This window comes from Typopeltis vanoorti, chromosome 16 (assembly GCF_054136105.1).
Source record: "Typopeltis vanoorti isolate ZY-2024b chromosome 16, IOZ_Tvanoo_1.0, whole genome shotgun sequence".
Taxonomy (NCBI): domain Eukaryota; kingdom Metazoa; phylum Arthropoda; class Arachnida; order Uropygi; family Thelyphonidae; genus Typopeltis; species Typopeltis vanoorti.
The window spans coordinates 71,232,668-71,256,232 of NC_143564.1; the positions used below are offsets into that span (position 1 = coordinate 71,232,668).

The 23,565-nt window shown below is 34.6% G+C and overlaps 1 protein-coding gene across 1 annotated transcript; it reads left to right on the plus strand.

The window, feature by feature from the left end:
* Positions 1 to 918: 918 nt before the first annotated feature.
* Positions 919 to 22,457, plus strand: LOC150098118 (TWiK family of potassium channels protein 7-like). The gene is made up of 4 exons (XM_090406687.1): positions 919 to 1,096; positions 14,558 to 14,835; positions 16,722 to 16,914; positions 22,252 to 22,457. Exons 1-4 carry the CDS (start codon positions 919 to 921, stop codon positions 22,455 to 22,457), a joined length of 855 nt encoding a protein of 284 aa, XP_090262813.1.
* Positions 22,458 to 23,565: the final 1,108 nt, after the last annotated feature.

Sequence of the window (23,565 nt, forward strand, 5' to 3'; positions counted from 1 at the left end):
GTAAATGAAGATTCTTCATTACACCCCCCCCCTCTCTCTCTCTCTCTCTCCCTCCCTCTTTCTCTCTCTCTGAATCGATTATAACCAAAAAATTAAACACGGTTAAAAGCTTAAATTTATTCTTCATATTAAGAAAATAACATATAATCATATCTTAAATAGAAACATTGATACAAAATATAATAAAACTCAATTTATAGAACAATGAAACCCTTGTGTTATTTTTATGACTAAATGTTTAGACAAACAACCAAAAAAAAAAAAAAAAGACTTTAAATTCTTCTGATCAATAACGCACATCTAGCTGTGTGTTATGAGCAGACACGCCATCCGAGTGGTGTATTAGAAACTAACAACTAACGTTGACAATTGCATCTATGGTAACGCGAAGCTAAGTGGTAGCTTGTAACTAGATTCACAGTTCATACACTAGCCACCATAGGGAGCTGACCGCAGAGTGTAAATTGCGTTATGTGAAGCGGTAAATAAATATATTGAGATGCTGTTTGGATTTGAGTTTATAAAATGAACTGAAACTGCTGCAAATTAATACTGAACATATCCGGAACAAACAAGGGTGCAATATTCGCTTAATCTATACCAGAAGTAATAAGTGAGCAAAACTGCAAACAACTAAAACAAATATGAACTGACCATATATATTTATATGTACACACATCAAAAGAAATGTCTGAAGGTAAACCATCTATTTGTAAATTCATTCTCAGATTCCTATTTTCCCATGTCGGTCTTTTTATTCTTGTTTGCGGATATTCAGCTTTTGGAGCCTGGTTATTTATAACTCTAGAAAGCCCAAATGAAGAGGACATGAAACATGAAAGATATTTACGATCTATCGATGCGAATGATACTATGAATTATTTGGTTGGTCTGTTTTCTTTTCTAAGGGGATCTAACATGACAGAAGAGGATTTTCAAATCAGAGTTTACAATGAGCTGAAGTTATTCAGTTTATATATAGTAGACATTACGCAAAATAATTCTTACGATGGTAGCACAGATATCGATTCTTATGAAAGCAGCTGGACAATCGGAAATACACTCCTCTTTGTTGTTAGTATCCTCACTTCTATAGGTAAGTATGTGTAGTTTATATGTGCAATCTATAAGGGCTTATGTTAAACTAAATTTAATTAACAAGAATTCTTTGGTGATAATTATTTTACTATAGCTGATGATGTTATATCAATAATTAAAAACAATTTCTTGCATATAAATCATTTTAATTTTTTGTTTTGTTTTGTTTTGTTTATTGCAAAGAAATCGCAGTTGCGTTCATATTCAGAATTTCTGTTAGAATTCATAAGTCTTCTAAGATATCCTTTTATTTTAATAATTTTGTGCTGTTCTTTGCCATAAATTTTTTTTAGTGATTTTTCTTTCTTGCTTATTCTTCGGGCAAACCCTTATTAATGATGATAGGGTTTGGTTGTGAGTATGAATGAAATGCAGTGTGTTTGAATTACTTTGTCTGATAAATGGTAAACAATTCTTGAATTTACTTCTCATCCATGTACTGTTTTCACAGAATGAAAAAGCTAAGAAGTAAAGCTTTCAATCTTCTTATTAATAAGAAGATGTGTGGAGAGAGAGAGAGAGAGAGAGAGAGAGAGAGAGAGAGAGAGAGAGAGAAGGTAGAATCGACACTTCGGCAAGTAAGCCGAGTTTCTCTAATCTATCACGGTATTACACTATGGAAAAATGAATGGATTTGTGGTAAAAAGGAGAGAGAGAGAGAGAGAGAGAGAGAGAGAGAGAGAGAGAGAGTGTGTGTGTGTGTGTGTGTGTGTGTGTGTGTGTGTGTGTGTGTGTGTGTGTGTGTGTGTGTGTGTGTGTGTGTGTGTGTGTGTGTGTGTGTGTGTGTGTGTGTGTGTGTGTGTGTGTGTGTGTGTGTGTGTGAACAAAATGCAAAACGTTAGTTATGGAACAATAAATGTCAGTATTTAAAAACAGCTATTTTAAAAATAAGGGGTACAGTTTTTAAAAAGGGGTTTAAAAGGGGTACACAAGTGAAAAAAGTTTGGGAACCACTGGTCTAACACAATAGTGATCATCTGTGTGAACCGAACTCTGAAATGATATATAAAGTACACTTATTTAGTATCTTGGAATAAATACTTACAAGGTGTATGTTATAAAAGTATGTAGCATGCATATTGCCACAATTTATAAACAGATTCTGTATATCTTATGTTAATTTGAAATAAATTTTGAAGTTTTTAAAGCATTTCATCTTTCGAACCGCACTCATTATATATATATATATATATATAATCATGTTGACATATGCCTTCATAGCCTGGTGAGTACGTCTAGTGAAGGTTTGTAGAGGAAAGACCCATAGGTTTGGTTTGTTTTTGGTGACAAGATTGTTTTTTTTTTGTTTGTTTGTTTTTTTTTTCTAGTCTAGGTGCCTGTTTTCAACCAATTGCAGAGCTAGTCGATGTTTAGCACAGCTAAGTAAGGTTATCCTCCCAGAATAAATTCCACTTTTAACACCATAACTCAGCAAAATTGACCCTAAAACATACATAGGTAGATATAAATAAATATGATGAGGAACTTCGCCTTTCGTTTCATACGTCAGGGAGACGCACTGAAGTGCAGCAATGAAAGGTGGAGACTGCCTAACCTTCTGATTTCCAAACATTAAAAGAATAAAAGATTACTGCCTATTCCTTTATATAAAGGATTTATTTATAATATTGAGATATACCTCAAATCTTAGAAAGTTAGCAGAATATGAGAATATATTTCATATTCTGCCTATACTTCAAATCTCATCTTAGTATCGTTATTGGGTATGAAGACAGTAATGCCGTGAAAAGAAAGAGAAGAAAACGTGGATCGTTACTGAAAACTAGAGAATAGCACAAAGTTATATGTTTATGAACGCATTTTTTTTTCTTTTGCATACCGTAATTTCTTTAACAGCATGCACTCGGTTAATTATGGGTTATACAAGTAGAAATATTGAAGTTTGAAAGGAGTTAAATAGCACTACAAAAAGGATAACCATGTACGAATGAGAAAATTCATGTTTTGTTTTTTTTTCTTTATACATGATTCATTCTAGGCACTTTGAAAATTACTATACAAAACATTTGTTTCCTCTTAAAAGTACAACGATGTTTGTCATTCTCTGACTTAATTTCCGGATCAACTATATCGCCCAGTTTCTCCTGCACCCACTCGTGTGCCTGATAGGATCCACAAAAGTTAAACCAAGTTTCTTCTTACACCATTACATGATTTCGCGATTATTTGTATTTAGTAAGTCTGTTCTTGGCAGCCACTTCACTCAAACAAATGTTCGAAATCCTTTAGTAAGAATGTTAAACATCTTTCCGAGACAGTAGTGCGAATCCATCTATAATTTTCGCATACGTTTTAATTTTTTCTTTTTCCTTTTGTATATTAGTACAATGAGAAAGTTTATTCCAATTTAATAAGATCTAACTTTCTAATCAGTCCTTACTAGAAAATTAAAATTCTGTAATTTAACCATTGTAAGATCTTATGTTTATGTATTTCATAGAATACAAGTATTCCGGTTTCCTCCTGCTTGTCCGATTTATAAAGACTTTTTTATTTCTAGTATTGAGATATACTCCTGAATATTTCTGGATTCTGACCTAGTACAGCTTAAATATATTACATGTTTTTGACAGTTAACGCTAATGATTTTTAACCGGTTGTGTCAACAAGCTAAGCTACTGTAATACGACCAGAGTATGTCATCCTTGTATAGCCTCATTTCATACCTTCATTGTTTTTAAATTGAATTTATCAAATATGCTATTAATATTGATGTCTTCGAATCCAGAATACAGATACTATAGCGAAAAGAATGAAATAAAAAGTAAAAGTATTTTTTAAAATTCAAATGTTCTCAAAAAATTCAACCCTTTCGATTTCATAAGAGTAACTCGTTAAATAATTCTAATTATTTAACGAGTTTTCATTAGGTAACAGGAAGTGGTTAGAAGAATTGTTAAAAAAAAACAAACAATTATTTATTTTTTTGGAGAGTGGGGAGGAAATACAATCCCTCTATAATGCAATATTTTATTATTATTTTACCAATTATTCCTAATAAGTGTGAAGAAGAATTTCATATGTTTAATATCAAGAATGGTAATTTACTAAAACAGAACACGTTAGACAGCTCCCGCAATATTAAAGGATGTTATCTTCTAATTTCATTTTAGAACATAAAGAGTCTGTATATTGAATATAGAATCTACATTCAAATCAAACATGGTCTTATGTTCCCGTGCAAACAGAATTCCACAAAATATATGGGCTTATGTATACAAAGTCTGTGTTTTCAGCAGGTAGGAATGTTATAGGAAGGATACCACATTATAACATATAGTTATAACGTGATGTAAGCTTGCTACTTAGAGTAGTTTTTTCTGATTAGGAACCACAAATTAGATTTTTTTTTAAAAAAAATCTGAACTTTCTAAAATAAAGAGCCAAAAAGGCTTCGAAGTTGGATCTGAACTTTCGTTTAACCCTTGGAGCAGTATATAGTGTCAGATGATTTATTGTTAAATATAACAATAAATCATTATTACTTATTTTACATCGAACTACGTTTAATTACGTTGTTATGAATGTTCAAAATGAATTAATATATGATTAATGCTCATTATATATGTGAATTTTTCTGTACGATATCGCGTCACTCTCAACATAGCATCAGTCTTGTACATCTAATGCATAAGAAAACGCTTCAGGTACAGAGTACATCATATCCATCTCGGAATCATATTCATTCTGTTTAGTTCTATTCTTATAATTCGAAAGCTCTAGAATAGAGCTTTCGAATTATCTTAGCCATCCCACCAATGGTACTAATGCAAATGAAATATATTAGCATAATAAGTTTAGTTCCTCGAGGTCTAAATATCAATGTGACGAAGTTGAGTATACCATTTCTCTTGTTCCTTCCAGTAAAGACAAGTAATTGAATATTGAGAATTTGAGTTGTCCCTGCATGGCTAGTCTTTGCATTCTATCACAGTTCTGGAGATTCTATCACAATGGAGATACGTTGTCTCTCTTTTTTTTTTCTTTTCTTTTCGAGAGGTTGTTGGTCGTTCCTCTTCCCCCATCCACTCAAGGGCCTTATCTGTCTTCTCGGTGGTCCGTTCTTGGATATGTCTTTCTCACTATGTAACATTAATATTTTTCTATGCCATCGTAAACTATGAATGCCAATGACACTTCTCCGTTGTGATACTTAGTGTCCAGAACTCTCTCTCTCTCTCTCTCTGTTTCAAAATTATGTTTTACTACATGTATTAAGGATGGTAATCAACGTACATCTGAAGGAGTGCTTGATGGAAAGACCGATTACAACAATGGGCGTTAATTCTGTCCCAAAGGAGCTGCATTGCAACAACATATTTTCTCCCAACATCAGTTGATCAAGAATGGGATTTACCTCATCTCTGGATTTGAATATATACATTTAATGAAGGTGAGAATAGTGCCGTGCTGACTGGAGCTCGTACAACTCAAAGAAGTGATAACTGCATAGCATACTATCACTCGTATTGCGCAATAGTATGGATTATAGAAAATAGGCTGAAGAACAAAAGTTGGATGAAAGTGGTGGAATCCCACTATCACGCTAACAACATCAGAGTTAAGAAGCCTGACTTTGCAGTAAAAAAGACGAGATGAATTTGTCTTATTGACGACTCATTCAGCGAATACTTCCTCCGTCGTGGGAAAATTAGCTGCTATGATTAAAACGACTGATACATTTACTTCATGCAAACACTATACATCGCATCAAAAATTTTTTTCGGTGTATGGTGTCAGCAAAGTGATATGGACTACTAAGATTGGACTCTCATCCAAATTTCAAGATACACTTTCTTTCTTTTTTTTTTCATGCCTTCCAAGAGATGCCAGCACTAGGACGCTGTTGATACTTCGGTTTCTTCTGGTCCTATATCTGGGACATCAGCACCTTTTCTACTTTCGTATTAATTTCAGTGAGCAGGTATAAAAAATAAAACAAAAATATATAGTCTTTTGTGAGGGGGTAAAAAAAAAAAAAAAAAAAAAAACGACAGCTAAAACTTCTGATATTTTGTAAATTATATAAAACTTAAAAAAACAACAACAAATATTTGTTTTTAACATTGATTATATTACATAAATAGACTTCACTTTATTTATTTTGAAGAATGTTTCACGTTTTGCCATTGAAATCATAAAAATAAATCAACAAAATACCAAGTATTACTCAATACCAATACATAGTGCCAAGTACCACGCAAAACATGGAATCTCGCTATGCCCTATACGATTCCATGTGAAATGCGTTTATTTCACATAAACCAGATCTTTGTCTATGTACGAATTTATGAATTATATTTGTGGTTCTTGTAACGCGGCTCTGAGTGTGTTGTAAGTGTAATAATTGCAGCAAAGTCAGACGTTTTCTGCCTATGGCGCATGACCTTTAAAAATGTTCCTGACTTCTGATATTATTACAAAATTCCAGATGGTACCTTGCAGTGACACCGAAGGTAGTTGCATATAACTGGAACACATGCTTATAACTTTGATTAAAAGATGACACTATATTTTTATACTACTACAGAACTGATTTACTTGAATTGAATTTACGACTAAAGAAGAAGAAAGACATCACTGAATGTAGAAATCAAGTATGAAAAAAATCTCAGAGAATCATAAAAGATGTTGTATAGTAGTATTCTTGTATAAGGATATCATTTACAATCACAAATAAACCTAACATTGGTTTTACGAGGGAGTTGCGAAAGTAGTGTGAGTGATCTTGCAACGTATCTTTTCCTCTTTTGTTCCTGCATCCCTCTGTTTAGTATAGAGTGGTATATGAGCGAAGTATATTTCTTGTATTATTACGCACACAATGGAGACGACTGTTTTGCAAGTTCATGGAAGCATGTTAAACAGCACGCAATAAGTGCTTGAACTTTTGACGCACGAAAATGTTTCTGTTTGAATTTCACAGACGATTCCAAAGTTTTTATGGCGGAGCAACTGTAGGTGTGAGTACTCTCCGTTTGGAGCATAAAGAACATGATGAAACGGAAGTGATAATTTGCCATAAGCAAAAACCCGAGCAGTAGTTAATCAATGAAAAGTAGCAAGTCTGACATGACAGTCAACGAAATCGAACATTAGAGTAGGACGAATCAACGAGTCACTTAAGCGTCTGTCGAAGAGATCAGATTTGAAGTTGTGAAAACTCCTCTCTATTGCCCGGACTCTGGATGTCTAGCTATTTCCCAAATTGAAGGCACATCACAAAGATATCTGTCCGCTTAGAAAATGATGAACAGATCAAAGCAATCTAAAAAAAATTACTTCGAGAGCTTTGAAAAACTTGTTACGCGGTGAAGAAAATGTATCAAAAGAGAAGAAGAAGAAAATTAAGTAAAAATTTCAAATTATCTCTTGGTTTTTTTATTTCACTGAATATTATATCTCTTTTTGGTTGTTATCATAACGGAATGTTATTTTCGGAACATCCTCGTAATATTTTAGTAATATATCACACACTAATCGAATATACGATATATTAGCGAAAACAATATCATTATAAAAATAAACAGTTTCATGTTGGTCGAAATTCTGACAGTCCAACACATCGTGATAGAAATTTGGTAAGAGGCATACCAAAGAAATGCAACTGGGATTAATGACTAGTTAGAAATTTAAATAAATATATTCTGATTATGAAGACAATGTGATATTAGAATGCATTAAATAATTGTATGTTAAACATAGATTCCAATTTAAAACGTAGTATCATTTACATCTGACGATTCTGTTGTAAGAAAGGTAGGGAATACTGTGGAACGCCTTTCGATTATGTTTTGATTTAAATAAAGTTACTGTAAGGAAAATGACAAAAATTCTGAGATGTTTACGTTGTGAGAATAGATGATCTAAAAGTGGGGTTTATTTAAAATACTACGGAAGGATTTTGGGGCCCTTACACTAATTAGGAAGTCTAAAGATAAATTTTATTAATATAACGCCCGGATTTGATAGCGAGGAATCCATAGAGTAATGTCAGCTAAAATGTATTTTAGGTGGGTTATGTGTCGCGCATGATTATTATTATTATTATGAAAACCTCCATGGAGTCAAAGATTCATCGTGGGAGGGCCACTGTTATACACACAGTTTATCATAGCGTGCCTTAAATATATTCACTGCCTCTGTGCTCACCACACTTTCGGGCAATGCATTCCAATCACTCACCACTCTCCATGCAAAAAACCTGCTCCTCACACCCTTGCTCACACCCTCCTTATACAGCTTCCAGGGATGACCTCTTGTTCTCCTACTCTCCTCACTCATTCTATGCGAAACCTCCCCGACATTAATCTGGTAATAATCTCTTAACAGCTTATATGTCTCAATCACCCCCCCTCCTTCTATCCACCAATTTCTGCAAATTGCATTTTGTCAATCTGTCGTCATACTTTACATTTCAGAGACCAAAAACCACCTTAGTCAATCGCCTCTGAACTTTTTCTAACGCATCTTCATTTTTGAAAACCAGGTGACCAGATCTGTGCACAGTAATCCATATGTGGCCTGATCAAAGCCTTATACACCATAACATCCTTACTTCTACAAGTCAGTGTCTTCTGCATCATTCCCATTATCCGCTGTGTTGTCTTCACAATTTTAATAACATGCCCCTGAAATTTTAGGTCCTTGTCTATAATCACTCCCAGATCTCTCATGTCCTCTACCTCTTCCAAAATATTTCTACCTACTGTGTACTTTACATCCCATCTCTGCTTCCCAAATTTCAAAACCTTACACTTTGAAACATTGAATTGACATCCTCACTCATTTACCCATTCAGCCAGTGTATTCAAGTTTGCCGATTTGGTAATTTATGGGATCGGTTTGTTAAAATTCGGAAATGATTTGGTGACGATGGTATCGACCTAAATACTGGTGAATTCATCCCGTTAAGTAAGGCAGTGAGACCCGTAAAGTTTTATTTATTTATTTTATTTTAGAAACGATAGCTAAGGAAATTTATGAAAAGTATTCTAAATAATAACGGTGTTCACATCATCGAAAGAAGAAAAAAACCCTTCAAAGTGTACTAAAGAGTGTACTTCAGTGTGTTCATATATAAGAACATTATTCATGAATGGCATCATGTTCTCTATATGAATACACGACGAGTAGTTCTTATATATGAATACACGAAAAGTAATAAATAAATAAGCTTAATGTAGTTTAAATTATTAACCAGAGAAATTAAGCTGCATATTTTGAGGATTTCTGAGTTCTGGCTTAATGATGACGTTCGTGATATCAAAGTCCAGAATGATAATTATGTTATTAGAAGAGACCGAAGAATAGAGGAATGGGAAAGGGCCGTAGTATTTTGACTATCAGATCGATACTACATTACATTCCTATTCAGAACAAGAATTTGAGATAGTAAGGTGCGTAATAAACATGTAATCTGCACAAATGCAAGTAAGAGTTTGTTACCGGAGTGGAAGAAGTAATGATTTTTATGCATCAGTTACAGAAATAAGGAAACATGACGTGTTGTTAATGGGGAAGGGGGGATTTTAACATGGGAGGTATTGTCTGGAGAATGAAAGAGTTATAATGCAACCAGTAATACATTTTTGGAACAACTTTGTAATAGTTATTTAAAAAACATGCACGAGAACCTACTGGAGGTCAAAGGATCTTAGATTTGATAACATCAGAGAAATTAGCGATTCATCGTATTAATTACTTTGAACTCCTTTGTGATAGCGATCACTTGACTTTAGAAGGAGAATTAAGAGTAATGGGAGGATGAGAATTAGAAATCAGCAAGGGTGAGATTTGGAAAAAGCTAATTTTGATATGTTAAAAGAATTGGCATATATAAACTGGGAAACATTGTTTACAGACACTAATGCAGAAAGTACTGCAAGATATTTTTCAGATTAAATGGCTACATTTATCCGTTGGAGTAAATTCCTTAATAAACCTGGAATCAGCTGGATGAATAATCAAATTCTTAAATAAATACGTTATCAGAAAATTGTATGAAAGATTTTTTTAAATCATTGACTTAAGTATGATAAATGTAAGCAACAACCAGCATCAACTAAACTTATAGATTGTAAAGCCACATTTGAATTACAACTAACTTGGAACGTCGCTAATCCGAAAAGTTTTTATAAACGTGTAAAAGGGAGAAAGGATAATAGAAACGAATTCAGCTTAGCTAGTTGTTCTGTGACAATTTTGAATAAACCAGCTACGATTGCAGAAGAATTTAATAACTAATTTGCAAGTGTATATGTAAACACTGTTCATTTAGAAAAAGAAAATAATGTTTCCTGATTTCAAATGCGAAAAACGAGAGGAAAGAACCATCTGTAGGGTATATCGCTGAATTCATGAATTCCAGGCATAGAACACTTATACGTGCATACTTTTTAATTAATAAGTAAATATGTATGCCCAAGATATTAACGTAATAAAAATTGCCTTTTCAAAATTAGGAAAAGATCTTTTTCAAGCCTAAAATAGGTCTATCTTAAGGTCATCACTTAGAAATAAAAAAGATATCACATTGTTTAGGGGATGAAAAGTTCTATGTGCCTGCGACCCTTGATAACTAACCCAATCTTTTAAAATCTGTGAAATGAACACCGTAGCACTTCTTGTATCGCATCACTCAGAAAAATTAACACCTTCTTATCTTTTTAAAAAGGCTGAATATCGCCTAGTTCTGGCGTCTCGATAACTAAGCCTTGACATTTTAAAATTAATACAATCAGCAACTAATGTCATGCCATCATTCTGGGAAAACAATAACATAAAGCTCTCTGGGGATATTCTGACATTTAGATATTGTAATTATGATATACTAACAAATAACTGAATATAAAGTAACATGATAAGATACAGAATAATGTCATCATCATCATCGTGCGTATCAAAGATTTAGGCCTAGCATGGCCTGTTCCGGCCTTAGAAGTCATCGTTGAATCGTTTAAGAGGACGTCCTGGTTTTCTTTTTCCTAATGGCTTGTACTTTAAGGCTTGTTTTGGTAATCTTTCTGTTTTCATTCTTTGAACGTGTTCCATCCATTTATGTTTATATTTTTTAATTTTTTCTATTACTGGTTCTTGTTCTTTCATAATTTCTTCGTTTCTTTTGTTATCAAATAGGGTATACTTTGCAGTCTTTTTCATAAACTTCATTTCTGCTTTTGTTAATCTTTGTTTGTCTTTTTGTTTTATTGTCCAGATTTCGCTTCCATACATTAAGACTAGTAGGGCTAATATATTGTATACTTTTAGTCTGGTTTGTTTTTGAACTAGGTTTGGTTTAAATATAGAGTTAATTACGCCTGTTATTTCTAAATATTTTGCAATTTTTACGTTTATATCATTTTCGTATGGGATCATACATCCATCATACATCATACAGAATAATGTAACTACAACAAATATCTATTTTAGCAGGAAAAAAAGAAAAAAACATCGTACCAACAATAAAATCTGAGGAGCATAAATAACAAATCAATATACATTGGAAAGGCAAAATAGCAAGAATAGAACAGATAAGTGGAGCATTATGGAACAATAGCTATATTTTTTATATCGTTCTGTCAGATGTAAATGAAAGAAACAAACAATTATTGGCATTTTTTGGGCTAGAAGTCAGTAAATGTTTTTCTGTTAGAAAGGCAGAGAGAGAGAGAGAGAGAGAGAGAGAGAGAGAGAACGATTGTCAAATGATTCCACTTATTTAATCGAAAACCTTTTCAATTATTTTTTCCTTCTGTTCTTTCCGTTCATTCGGATTACTTTTCAATGACAATGAGGATAATTCTGTTCAGGCCCGGCTCAAGGCAGGGGCAGAATGGGCGAATGCCGCAGGCGGAAAAGTAAAAGGGCAGAAAACTTACGAAGAGTTTATCTTACAATTATACTGGAGGCGGAAAAAATTTAAAAAAAAAATAATAATAATTAAATTGGATATATCATATATTTCAAAAATATTAAATTTATATATACATATTTATAATGGTAATTATATTTTATTCTAATTATATAAGATCCAAATAATTATTTTTATTTTGATAATCCCTGGGACAGAAACATTTAGATCCAATTTCATTGAGAAAATTTAATTCTCTTATAAATAGAATATTTTTATTTAAGAAACAAAATTAATCGGAAATGTTTATTTAGTAATTTAATATTTTAATATAAAAATTTGATATATTAATAAATAATATAAATATGAAACCGCAGGGCGGAAAAAAAAATCTTGCACACACTCAATCTTGCTCGGGCCAATGCTGATTCTGTTATGTCTTTATTACGATATGCACCATCAACTACACGCTTTCTATTTCTCTAAAAGTCCATTCTATTCGGGCAAAATATGGAATGTGCACTAGTTTAGAGAGCAGTCAATTTGTCCTTACACTCGTATATACGCATAAATATTTCTTAAAGCATTAAGAATTATAATATCAGAGCGGCTTTGAAACCGATATAACACGTTAGAATACTCCTTCAACCTCTATAAGCTTTCGGATGCAAGGATTCAGGTGTATGAGATATACTAACATTATCACATTCCGTATTGTAATTCGCAGTACAATTTAAAGCATTGTCGTGACCATCGAGTACGAGTAACCATCTCGTATAACGATGATTATACGAGAGGATTACCATATGGTTATAACCATATAACCACCGATGAGCTATAAGGGCGTCCGAGCCCTTTGTTACATTTTTCTCAAATTTGCCAGCCCCTTGTTCTTCTTGTTTACTTTTTTATTTTTTCAGAAAAAAAGAAGAAAAAAAAACATAATTTTTTTAAATATATTAAGCGAAAAACTCATACGGTAACCTCACAAAGTGATTTTATTAAATAAAATATTATAGTTACTGTTACTACCATTTTACAAATAAGAATTCACTTTTGGTAATCGCATGTGTAAATAAATAGGACTATAAAATAATGCCCATTGATTGGTACCGTTGATTATCACGTGAAGTATAAAAATAAAAGAGAAATATAACATATTTCAATATTATTGTGTTTAGATAATATTTATTTATTATTTATAGATTGTTTGTCATAAAAACGCCTAACGCAAACAAAAGAAATTTATTTTGTTTATAAAAAATGCGGACTATTTCATATGTGCAATTATAAAAGATTTTATTCTTATTATATTTTGATAGTTAAAAAATGTTTTCTTATATAAGATAAATTAACACAGATGATTGTGTGCAAATATTTCATGTTTAGATCATGAAATTGTTTAAAAATGATAGCCTTTACAGGTTGATTGTCCTCTCATACTTTTTGATTGGCATTTGTACACAAACTGTATTAATAAATGTTTTTGTGTGAAATACGGCTTTTTTTTTTTGCTCGACGATGCGAGCCCTTTGTTAAAATTTCCATAGCTCACTACTGCATATAACCATCTCGTATGCAAATGCAAAAACAATGTTCAAGTAAACAGCCTTAATTCCAATTGGCATCTGAATCTCTATGATTTAACCAATGATTTTTCCACGATGCAGATCTAGGAAAAAATCTGTTGGGCGATAATCTATATATGTATCTCTTTCATCTCTTGATAACTGGTTACATAAAGGCTTTTCAGATAACTTTGCTCTGTTATCGCTGATTTCAGTTTATCGATCAGTATCCAACCCGTATGCACTAGTTACCTATTCTTTTTGTGCTGACGTTTGATCCCTAAGAATTTCAGAAAAGTTTGCTTATTCTTACTGCAAGTTGCGATTCTCGTGTTTTCTGCGCAGTGAACATCCTGAGTTTTCATTTCAAATTATGTCGGTTGCTCTTCAACCTGTAATGGTTCACCCAGGTTTCATCACCCAAAAGTCAGTCACAGATATACAACTGGTTTTGCCACTTGACAAAGGAAGTTGTCTGTGACCTAAACTTGCACATTTAGTGGAAGCAACGTTTGTGTAGAAGACTTCATAGGCAGAGCCGTGACTAATCTGCGGTTGTTTGCTAATTCGTCGATAGTCATTCTTCTTTTGTCGCGAACCTGTGTGAGATATTTCAAATAAAACGTTGATATGTTGGATGTGTCATGCTTGTTCTCCGTCAGTGATTTGTCAGCCTGTTTTTAAAGAAACGAACCCAATAGTATATACTCCGCTGCGACAAATCATTTTCGTAATATAGTCTTTGATTAATTTTTGCATTTGTTGTGGCTTTCGCCTGTAAAAATCGAATTAATTTGCGCTGTTCTTCTTTGGTTCTGTAGTCAGCAAGCGGCCATATTCATACGTAGTTTAAATAACAAACGATGCTTCATCTTTAGGAATACACGCTCGTTTAACAGCGAGACCGATTGAAAAAAAAAAAAAAAAAAGGAATATTTATCGAATAATATTAAACCTATTATTTTTTAAAACAAATGTGCTACTTAAAACGGTTAACCATTTTTTCTGATAATTTCAGGTTATGGACAGATCTCCCCACAGACTCAGTTGGGAAAGATCACTACTATTCTTTATGCTGTGGTTGGCATTCCTTTAACTTTAGTGTTTCTTGCAAATATCGGTGATGTCATGGCTAGTAGTTTCATTTATCTATACAGCAGAATATGTTGTCGCTGTTGTCGAGGTCGTCGACGACGATCGGAATTTTCTAGGCAATCAATGGTGAAATTAGGAGGTCGCTTACCACCTTTGTCAAGTGATGTTGTGGGAAAAGAAGAATACATGCCAACTGATAAGGTGAGTTTTCCCTGACAACATATTTCAGCAACTTAACTGCCCCCATAGGATTACGTCCGTTGTATGTGTGCGTGTGTGTGTGTGTGTACTTATTATAAAGGTTAAAATGCTCATATAGTTTTTACTGTTTAACATGTTAATACTGTTAATAATTTTGTGAATATTTTTATTAATTATTACTAATTGTTATTTTTAATTAATGATATTTACTACCATGACTGTCGAAAGATTAGCTAGATGGACGTAGACAGGCATCATGCTTATTCGGTACAAATAACTGGAAAATTCAATGACACTAATTATAATAATGCTCTTATTCAGTAAGGTATTTGCATTGCACCTCATTACATTGTAATCCTTTAGATCAGGGCTGTCCAATCCGAGGGCCGCATTAAAAAATAATATACGCATCACAATGCGTATCTAGTAATTTGGTGAGCAGCAGCGACACAACCTCGAAAGCTGAACAAACGAACAACACTAAAGGCGCACTAATCGAGCTCAATTTCCTCGTGAGTGCAAAGAGCATGCGCGTTGGAATAAAGCAGTGTAAGAACGCTTCTTTGACACATCTAATATTTGAAAAACACGTGGGTATATTATTATTATTATTATTTGACACCTCCAGGGAGTCCAAAGACTCATCGAGGGAGAGTGTGCCAACAGCATCGAACGATTATCCCCTTCCAACTACTAACCGCGCTCAAACTTACTTAACTGAGCCATTAGTAGCAGAGGCTCTACCAATCGACCAACCTTTGCCCGCAAAATTACCAACATCGAGATTATGGATTAGCGATAGAATTAATATATCTAATACGCATTCGATTCAAATTGTTATTTTATTTTTTCGCTCGTGAAAATCAAGCCCTCAGGCGAGCCGCACAACATTGTACCACGGGCCGCATGCGGCCCGCGGGCAGTGCTTTGGACAGCCCTGCTTTAGATTATGAAAGAATATTTTTTCACAAATAAATAACTTCTGCCAAAGTGGATGTTCCTGTTGTGCGTTTACTAGATAAATCATTGACTATTCTTTATACTCTGCTGGTGCCTATCGCTCTCTCTCCAAATCTGTCAGAAAATGTATTTCATTTGTATTGTTTTTTAAACTTGTAGTAGTTGTGCCACACTAAAATACCGTGTATTTCTTAACATCATTTATTGACAATATTATGCTACTGACAACGAAACTTACACTGACTTCTCTTCTATACGCAGTCTATTGTTGCCATGGAAATATGACCACGTCTCATACGTCTTGGTCAAACAAAACTACTGCTTTGTTGTACTGTAAATAGAGATGAATATTGCATTACCAGCAGTAAATTTTGTAGGCATCTTAAACGTTGCGAAAGAACTATCATGCAATCAGTTGAATAAATGTATAAGAAGTAGCTTATTATGTGTAGATAAGTGTAATAGACGTTTTCTCTTCCTGACCCTACTATATACTCTGAATTTTAACAGAAATCTGTAACAATAAATTGTTGAAATGTTATTCCGTATTTCGTGTATGTGTGTGTAGACTTTACTGGTACATTAATGGAAACAGTCGAGGGGGGGGGCTCATTCCAGTTCAAATTATAATGAGCGCTTATGTGTAATAAGGTAACTGGCTTTCCTTTTGATTTTTCATATATCAAGGATACAAAAACCAAAGTCGGAACTAAATGAGCATTTTTCATTTTTTTAATTAGGACCATATTAAAGGGGTTCGTTTATTGCATGAAGGACAACATAGATTTGTATAATACTGAGCTTGAAAAGTCACAGTTTAGAGTCGGTAAAGAATTAGTGAAATGTTGAGTTGAGAACATTTTTCAATTTAAATTTTCCTTTGTCTTTTTTATTATTATTTATTTTATTTATTTTTTTTTTTTCAGGTGAGCGTTCCCATTCTGTTGAATCTCATTCTTATCTCCCTCTACATTTTGATGGGAGGTGTTCTGTTTTCTTACATCGAAAACTGGGATCTCCTGAGTGCCAGCTATTTCACGTTTGTAAGCCTGACCACCATAGGTTTTGGCGATTATGTGCCAGGAAAAGCATTCACGGACTACAACAGAAACAGATTTGGTAAGTCCTCTAGAACTGCTAAAATGCAAGTTAAGTTTCTTGACTTGCATTTTATAGTCAATATACATTACCTAATCCATACATTACATGGATTAGGTAATGTATCATTTCAGATTCAGCATGTATATAGAATAAGTCAAATAAGTAACTTTAGCTGGAATAATCAGTCGATGAACTATTTTCTTAAACTTCAGTCGAGCCAAACTTTGTATTCGTGGATTTTGTACAGCTTGCGTACAACTACCAACTACCTTAGCTAAAAAATGGTATGGAATTAGTGGATGTCTTTCTTTAGGTATTAGTCAATTTTCATTGCCCAGTGTGGGACCATCGCTCTATTTACTGAAGACATGAAGTAGTTTGAACGATTCCTATGTTTGGTCTCAAGATGCTCTGATTATATCTCATAGCCTATTCGTGGTTAAATACTTCGTAGTCAGGAGTATCAATAAAACAATAGCGTAACTGATAAAAATACCAAAAATGTGTTGTTCTTAAATATGAATACAACAAATTTTCTCTTTGCTTATTCAATAATTGCAGTCTACTTGGATGCAGTCAGACAACCAACAATACAGACGGGGTGGCGCTGCTGTGGTATTTAAGAGATTTTGTATCAATATTACCCCGTTCATATGTTGTCATACGTAGAAGAACGAACTTATCCTTCCACGTCTACGTCATTAGTCAAGACACAGATCGATAGCTGTTCTTCCGAGTATTCCCATGTGTCTGCTCGATTGATGTCCGCCCTCTCCGGAATACAGATCGTATATTAAATGTGTAGTAGTAGCAGCCAAGTGTGTAACGTGCGCTTGTTCATCAAATTACCAGAGGAAATAACTGGAAAAAGTAGTAATTGCTGGCGGAAAATTGAAAACAGAAATCGAAATGTCTGTTTTCATGATAAATCTTAAACGCTGTTAGATGTTTTTACCGAATATTATTTTTCACTATTAGTAGTACAATAATCTTAATATATGTCATTCTTTTGTTAGAATTCTAGACAGATAAACGACTGTACTGCTGTTACTTAATTCCAATTATATATCCCAAGCTTATAATATCTGTTACTTAAGTTGGATTCGAACGCAGTAAACGTTCTAAAGTAGGTGAGCACCTTACCACTAAGCTACAAAAAAAACAGATCTTAAGACATGCATGAAAACAATACGGCACATCCGTCTCTGACATCAAAGAGAGAGAGAGAGAGAGAGAGAGGGGCAAGAAATCTACTATAGAAAATCCTGTTTTTACCATCCTGACTAGTTTTGAGCTGATTGCTTTTCAGAAGGTGCATAGGGAAGGCTTATTCCGAGCATCCTTTAGAAACTGCGTCGTAAATTTCAATAAAACAATTAATAGAAAATCACTTCTTTGAAAGACATTTTATAGTAAAACAGTTCATCAAAAAAAAAAAAAAAGTTCAGCGGACAGCAATAAAAAAAGAAATTAATTGAAGGATACTTGTTAATAAAAAGGTATTTTTATTTTTATTGTTTTTTTTCTTTGTTTCTATTGTTGGCTTATAACTGAATGATTCTATAATCGAGGCTAAAAAAACAATGTTACTTTCTCACTCTATACATCTGCGATAGTTTCAAGAAATAAAATAACAAACACGTTTATGTGAATTTCTTTATTCCGACATATAAGACGTTTTGAATACGCATTGCTTTTCCATATAGCCGCACAAAGATGTTCGTACATTAGTTCCACCTTAGTACTATGCCATCCCAATTCAGAAGAAATTGAATGCCTTCAACAAGGTAATTGTGCTGCGCATCCCGCTTTTTACAAATTGTTTCTATGCGTTTCTGCTCATTAGCTTTGCCCACTGGTGTATAATATACCAGTGATTTCAAATAGCCTCGCAGCTCTTTCTTTCTTCAGATTTCATCGCGAATGTCAGAGTAACTAAAGACTGTACTTTCACCCGTTCTCTTTCTCCAATTCACAAATGACCTTCTATCACTAACCTCAAATTCTATTCACAATTTAACTGACAGGCACTCTATTTTTGTTTTTTTCATTCTACAAACCTTGCAGTTAGCAGATATTCCAAGCTGGATCTTCCATAACCAGTTCAGTGAACACTGAGGTTTTTTATATTTCAGTGAAAGAAATAAAGGCAGAAGATCTATGTTTTGAGATTTACAGCATATCAGTGCAACACAAGACTCTGACTGATGATTTTGACTAAAATAGCTGCATGCACATGATGATATTGGCCGACACATGATTCTTATGATAACTGAAAATATCATTTCGATTGAACATCTCCTCGTTTTATAGAAAGTGCTCAAAGCAAAAAATCCTTAGTCCCGCCTAAACCGTTGTTCTGGAAACCGTTGACGAAATACCGATCGACGATCATGACGTCTGATCAAAGTTCTTGAATCCTCTGGAAATGGTACACAAAAAGCTCGTTTTTATGCAGAACCCTCTAAACAAGTCTGAAGACAATGAAACTCTTTCCCATCAATTATCTGCGTAAAACACTGAACAAATAACACTTGTTCAGGACGAACCATCAGGCTGAACGCAACTCCATGCATGTCATTTTGGTTATTTACCATCCCGCTATTCATCAAGTTACGCCTGCTTCGCATATCGTCTGGGTTCATGCTAAATTACAAAAGACGTATCTCGGAACTGCGAAATTTGTGGCCCCAGGTGTAACGCTGCCACTTAGCCTGGCTGTTCGAGTGGTTAGCATATCCACTCTCCAGACAAAGTGCTGCGAGTTCGAATCCCGCCTTGAAAAAGATATATATATATATATATAATATATATACACTGCTTGGAAAGAAGTCAACGGACACTCCCATAGGCAAGATGCTTCTTGCCATGTAACAATTCACATGTTTGTAGCTGGTATAAATTGGAGGAATATTCTGCTCCAAAGTCAGTGCAACTGTGTCCGGATAAAATGATGCGACAAGGGAACTGACGGAGTTTGAAAGAGGCGTTTCGATAGGATGCCATGTTGCAGGCCTTTTGACAAATTGGGTCATTCTAGGTCAACAATCAGTGATACTGTACTGAGTTGGAAGTGCAGGAGTCAAATGCAAGTGCTACTCGCAGTGGTCGACTCACCACGTTCACCAAACTTGACCATAGGGTACTACGAAGGATATGTACAAACTAACATTCTTCGGCCAACATGTTGAATGAGGAGTTCCGGACATCGACTGGAACACGAATCTGCACAAAAATTCAGAACCAAGGCGCACCGCATGGATTTCCATAGTACGACCGCAATAGGCAAGCCCCACTCAACCAACATGCAGCGTCGTCTTCAGTACTGCAAAGAGCGTGTATAGTTGGATGGAAGCTTAGAAAAGCTGTGTTATGGAGCGACGAATCACGCTACACGCTCTTGCGAGCAGATGGACAAGTGTGGCTGTGGATGATGCCCGATTAACGTCGCTTACGAGAGTGCGTAACCCCAACTATGAAATTTGGTGGTAGTGGCAGAGTGATGGTATTATTGTTTTTCCTGGTTTGGCTTCGGCCCTCTATTTGTGGTGCACGAACATTGAACTCCGAGAGGTATCTGAACATTCTGGACAAGGCAGTACTTCCTACTTTGTGCGGTGTTTCTACGAAACTGACCAGTGTCACTTTGTAATAACGCTGCTGCTGTAACTGCGTGCTTTGTGGACATGAACGTCAACATACTTGACTGGCCTTCACAGAGCCTCGATCTCAACCCTATTGAACATCTGTGGTATGAACTGGAGCGTCGTCTTCAGTGCTGCGAAGAGCGTGTACAGTTGGACGTAAAGCTTGGATAGTTGTGTTATGGAGCGACGAATGACCTCACCAATATAGCGTCAGTGAGGTCAAGGGACGTCCACCCCACAATAGTCCAGGACTTCATTACATGGCTATAGGAAGAATGGTCCAAAATTTCCACTAATCGCTATCGTGGGCCTGTGGAAAGTATGCCTCGTAGGATTGTTGCAGTTATTGCAGCGAAAGGAGATCATTCATCTTATTAAGGTGTGCCATGGCTGTTTGTTCCTCCCAGTGTGGTGTCCGTTGACTTTTTTCCAAGTGTATATAATAAGTTTAACCGTCCCATCATATAAACTTAATTATTTATAGATTTAAATAAAGTTGAAAGTTTAATCCACGAAGTTATTAATATTTTTTGGATCTTCAATAACTATGGATAATCATTTCTATACTATCACATGTCGAAGTTGTAAAATAAATTAATAATTGAATTTTATTCATCACTAAAATATCTTAGTGATGAATAAAATTCAATTATTAATTTATTTTATTTAGATTTTTAAAATACACAGTGCGGTCCGTAAGTTTTAGGACAAAAATTATTAAAAATGAAAAGCATGAGGGAAAGATACAATTATATTTGTTATTCGAAATACGATCCATTGGCTTTTGCGTGTCGTAGAGTTTCGGAAAGCTGCAGAAAATTCCACTTGTTCGATTGGATTTAATTCAGTTACAGCTTTGTAGATGACTGGAACATCCGCAAATTGGTCGCTCCAGCTTCATTTCAGCTTCGGGAACAGAAAATAGTGCGGATGGGATAAATATGCTAAGTAAGGGGGGGGGGGGAGTAGTAAAGAGTAGGGATACTTTTGTGCGTCAAAAAGTGACGCAAATTTGCAGCTTTATGAATGAACTCGTTATCGTGCAACAGAAAAATATCTCGCTACCGAAATGAAGCGAGATCAGTCCGTTGAATGCGTTTCAAGAGATGATCTATACCTTCTTTATAAAATTCCACATTCACTGTTCTTCCCTCCTTAATAATTCTCTTTACATCGCGCCTTGAGAGTCAAAATAATTATCAACATCGTTTCGCTGAGTGACTTCTGGAATCTCAATTTCTTCGGTCTGAGGGATGTCTCATTTTCGGATCATAAGCGAAACATCAGCTCTCATCTCCAGTAATGATTTAATCAAAGAAATGTTCGTCTGCATTCGCTATCGCGAGATAATCCTGATAAGAGGTGGCTCAATCTTCTCTTTGCTTAGCTGTCAAAGCATGTGGGACAAAACGCGCACACACCTTCCTCTTCCCCAAATCGCGAATAGTCTGAATATCTGAAGACGTTAGTTAGATTAGTTTAGAGCCATATTTCCATACACCTTTTGTACCATTTCTCGGTTTCTTTAGCAAAAACACCCGCGCGACAAACCAAGTCCTAAAACGTTTTGACCACACTGTGTATCTTAAGGAGTTACTTTTCTAATCGGAAACTAACGTTATTTGTAATGTGTCATTCTAGCAAAGGTTTGTCGACTATTTCTTAGTATATCTTCCCTTTAATTCTCATTTAATGTTCTTTCCCATAGTGAGTACCTTGAAGATGATGGGCACCTGCGTCTTCATCTTGATAGGGATGGCGCTCGTTAGCATGTGCATCAATCTGATGCAACAACAGATCATCGAGAAGATAAAATGGCTAGGAAAAGAAATAGGTCTTATAAAAGATCCTCCCCCTCCAGAGGATGTTGCAGAGGAAAATCTCATATCCGATTCCCAGCCCGATAAAACATAATTGAACTGTCTGAAATGGTTGTTCATCTATCCCAAAGTGCCTTTTCAACGATATTGTGAGATAAAACGATTTTTTTATTTTTTTTTTGCAATGAATTGTGAAATACACTTGTATATTTGATCACTCGTGTGAAGTTTGTAATTCCAAGCAACTGCATGTGTGGTGTGTCCACTTAATTTTCTGCGTTTAAGACCACTTTGTATTCAGAAATGAAGATGATGGTAAAGGCAGAGTACCTTCCAAATATTATTTCATGAGTTATAATGATGATCAGACGTAATAAACAAAAAATAATAATGGTAACATTTCTGTATAAATTTATCATTTTAATTGATATCGCCTTAAGAAGTAGTACATTTTATGTATAATTATAATTGTTAATTCTGACAACTAAAAACTCTTTTACTGATTTGTATCCTTTTTACCTTTACTGGCTATGCTGTTGATTGCTTGAGTAATTTTATGTTTGTTTTTAGTTCTTTTGCGATGTTATCGTCTCACTGCAGCCAGAAGTCGTAGAATACATAAGGTATGGTTTTGCTTAGAAGCATCAAGAAAAAAAAATATTCTTGATGACCGAAACAATATCATTTCTTATTTTGTATTCAGGAATGAAGCGATTAACATGTTTACATTTCCCAGAAATAATTCGGACAGGACTGCTTCAAGAAAATCATTTATTCATGAATGCACTGAAGTTCCCCTTCTGTTCCTGCCTCGATATTTCTGACATGACGCAGAAAACTTTGTCAACATGAAACTGCGCACGCCTCCACAGAATCAATGAGCGTTCAATGACAGATCATGAACGTGCAGAAAAAGAGGTTAGCGTCGCTGTTAAGTTCAACACAGCACTTAACAACAGCTGCTGTGCTGGAGTGCTCCATAATAACTGTTGCATGCGGGGATGCATTTCTGATAATTTATGCTCTTCAAAGAAGACTATTTGATGCATTCCACATTTTCCCATTTTTCAGGTTTTCTATGCACCTCCTTATGAAACCGGTTAACTCACCTTTTTAGCTGAACAACTTTAATAAAGTTTATTCTCGTGATAGACGAGGTTAACCTCGTAGAACAACTTTTGCAACAGTTAATTTATGTTGCA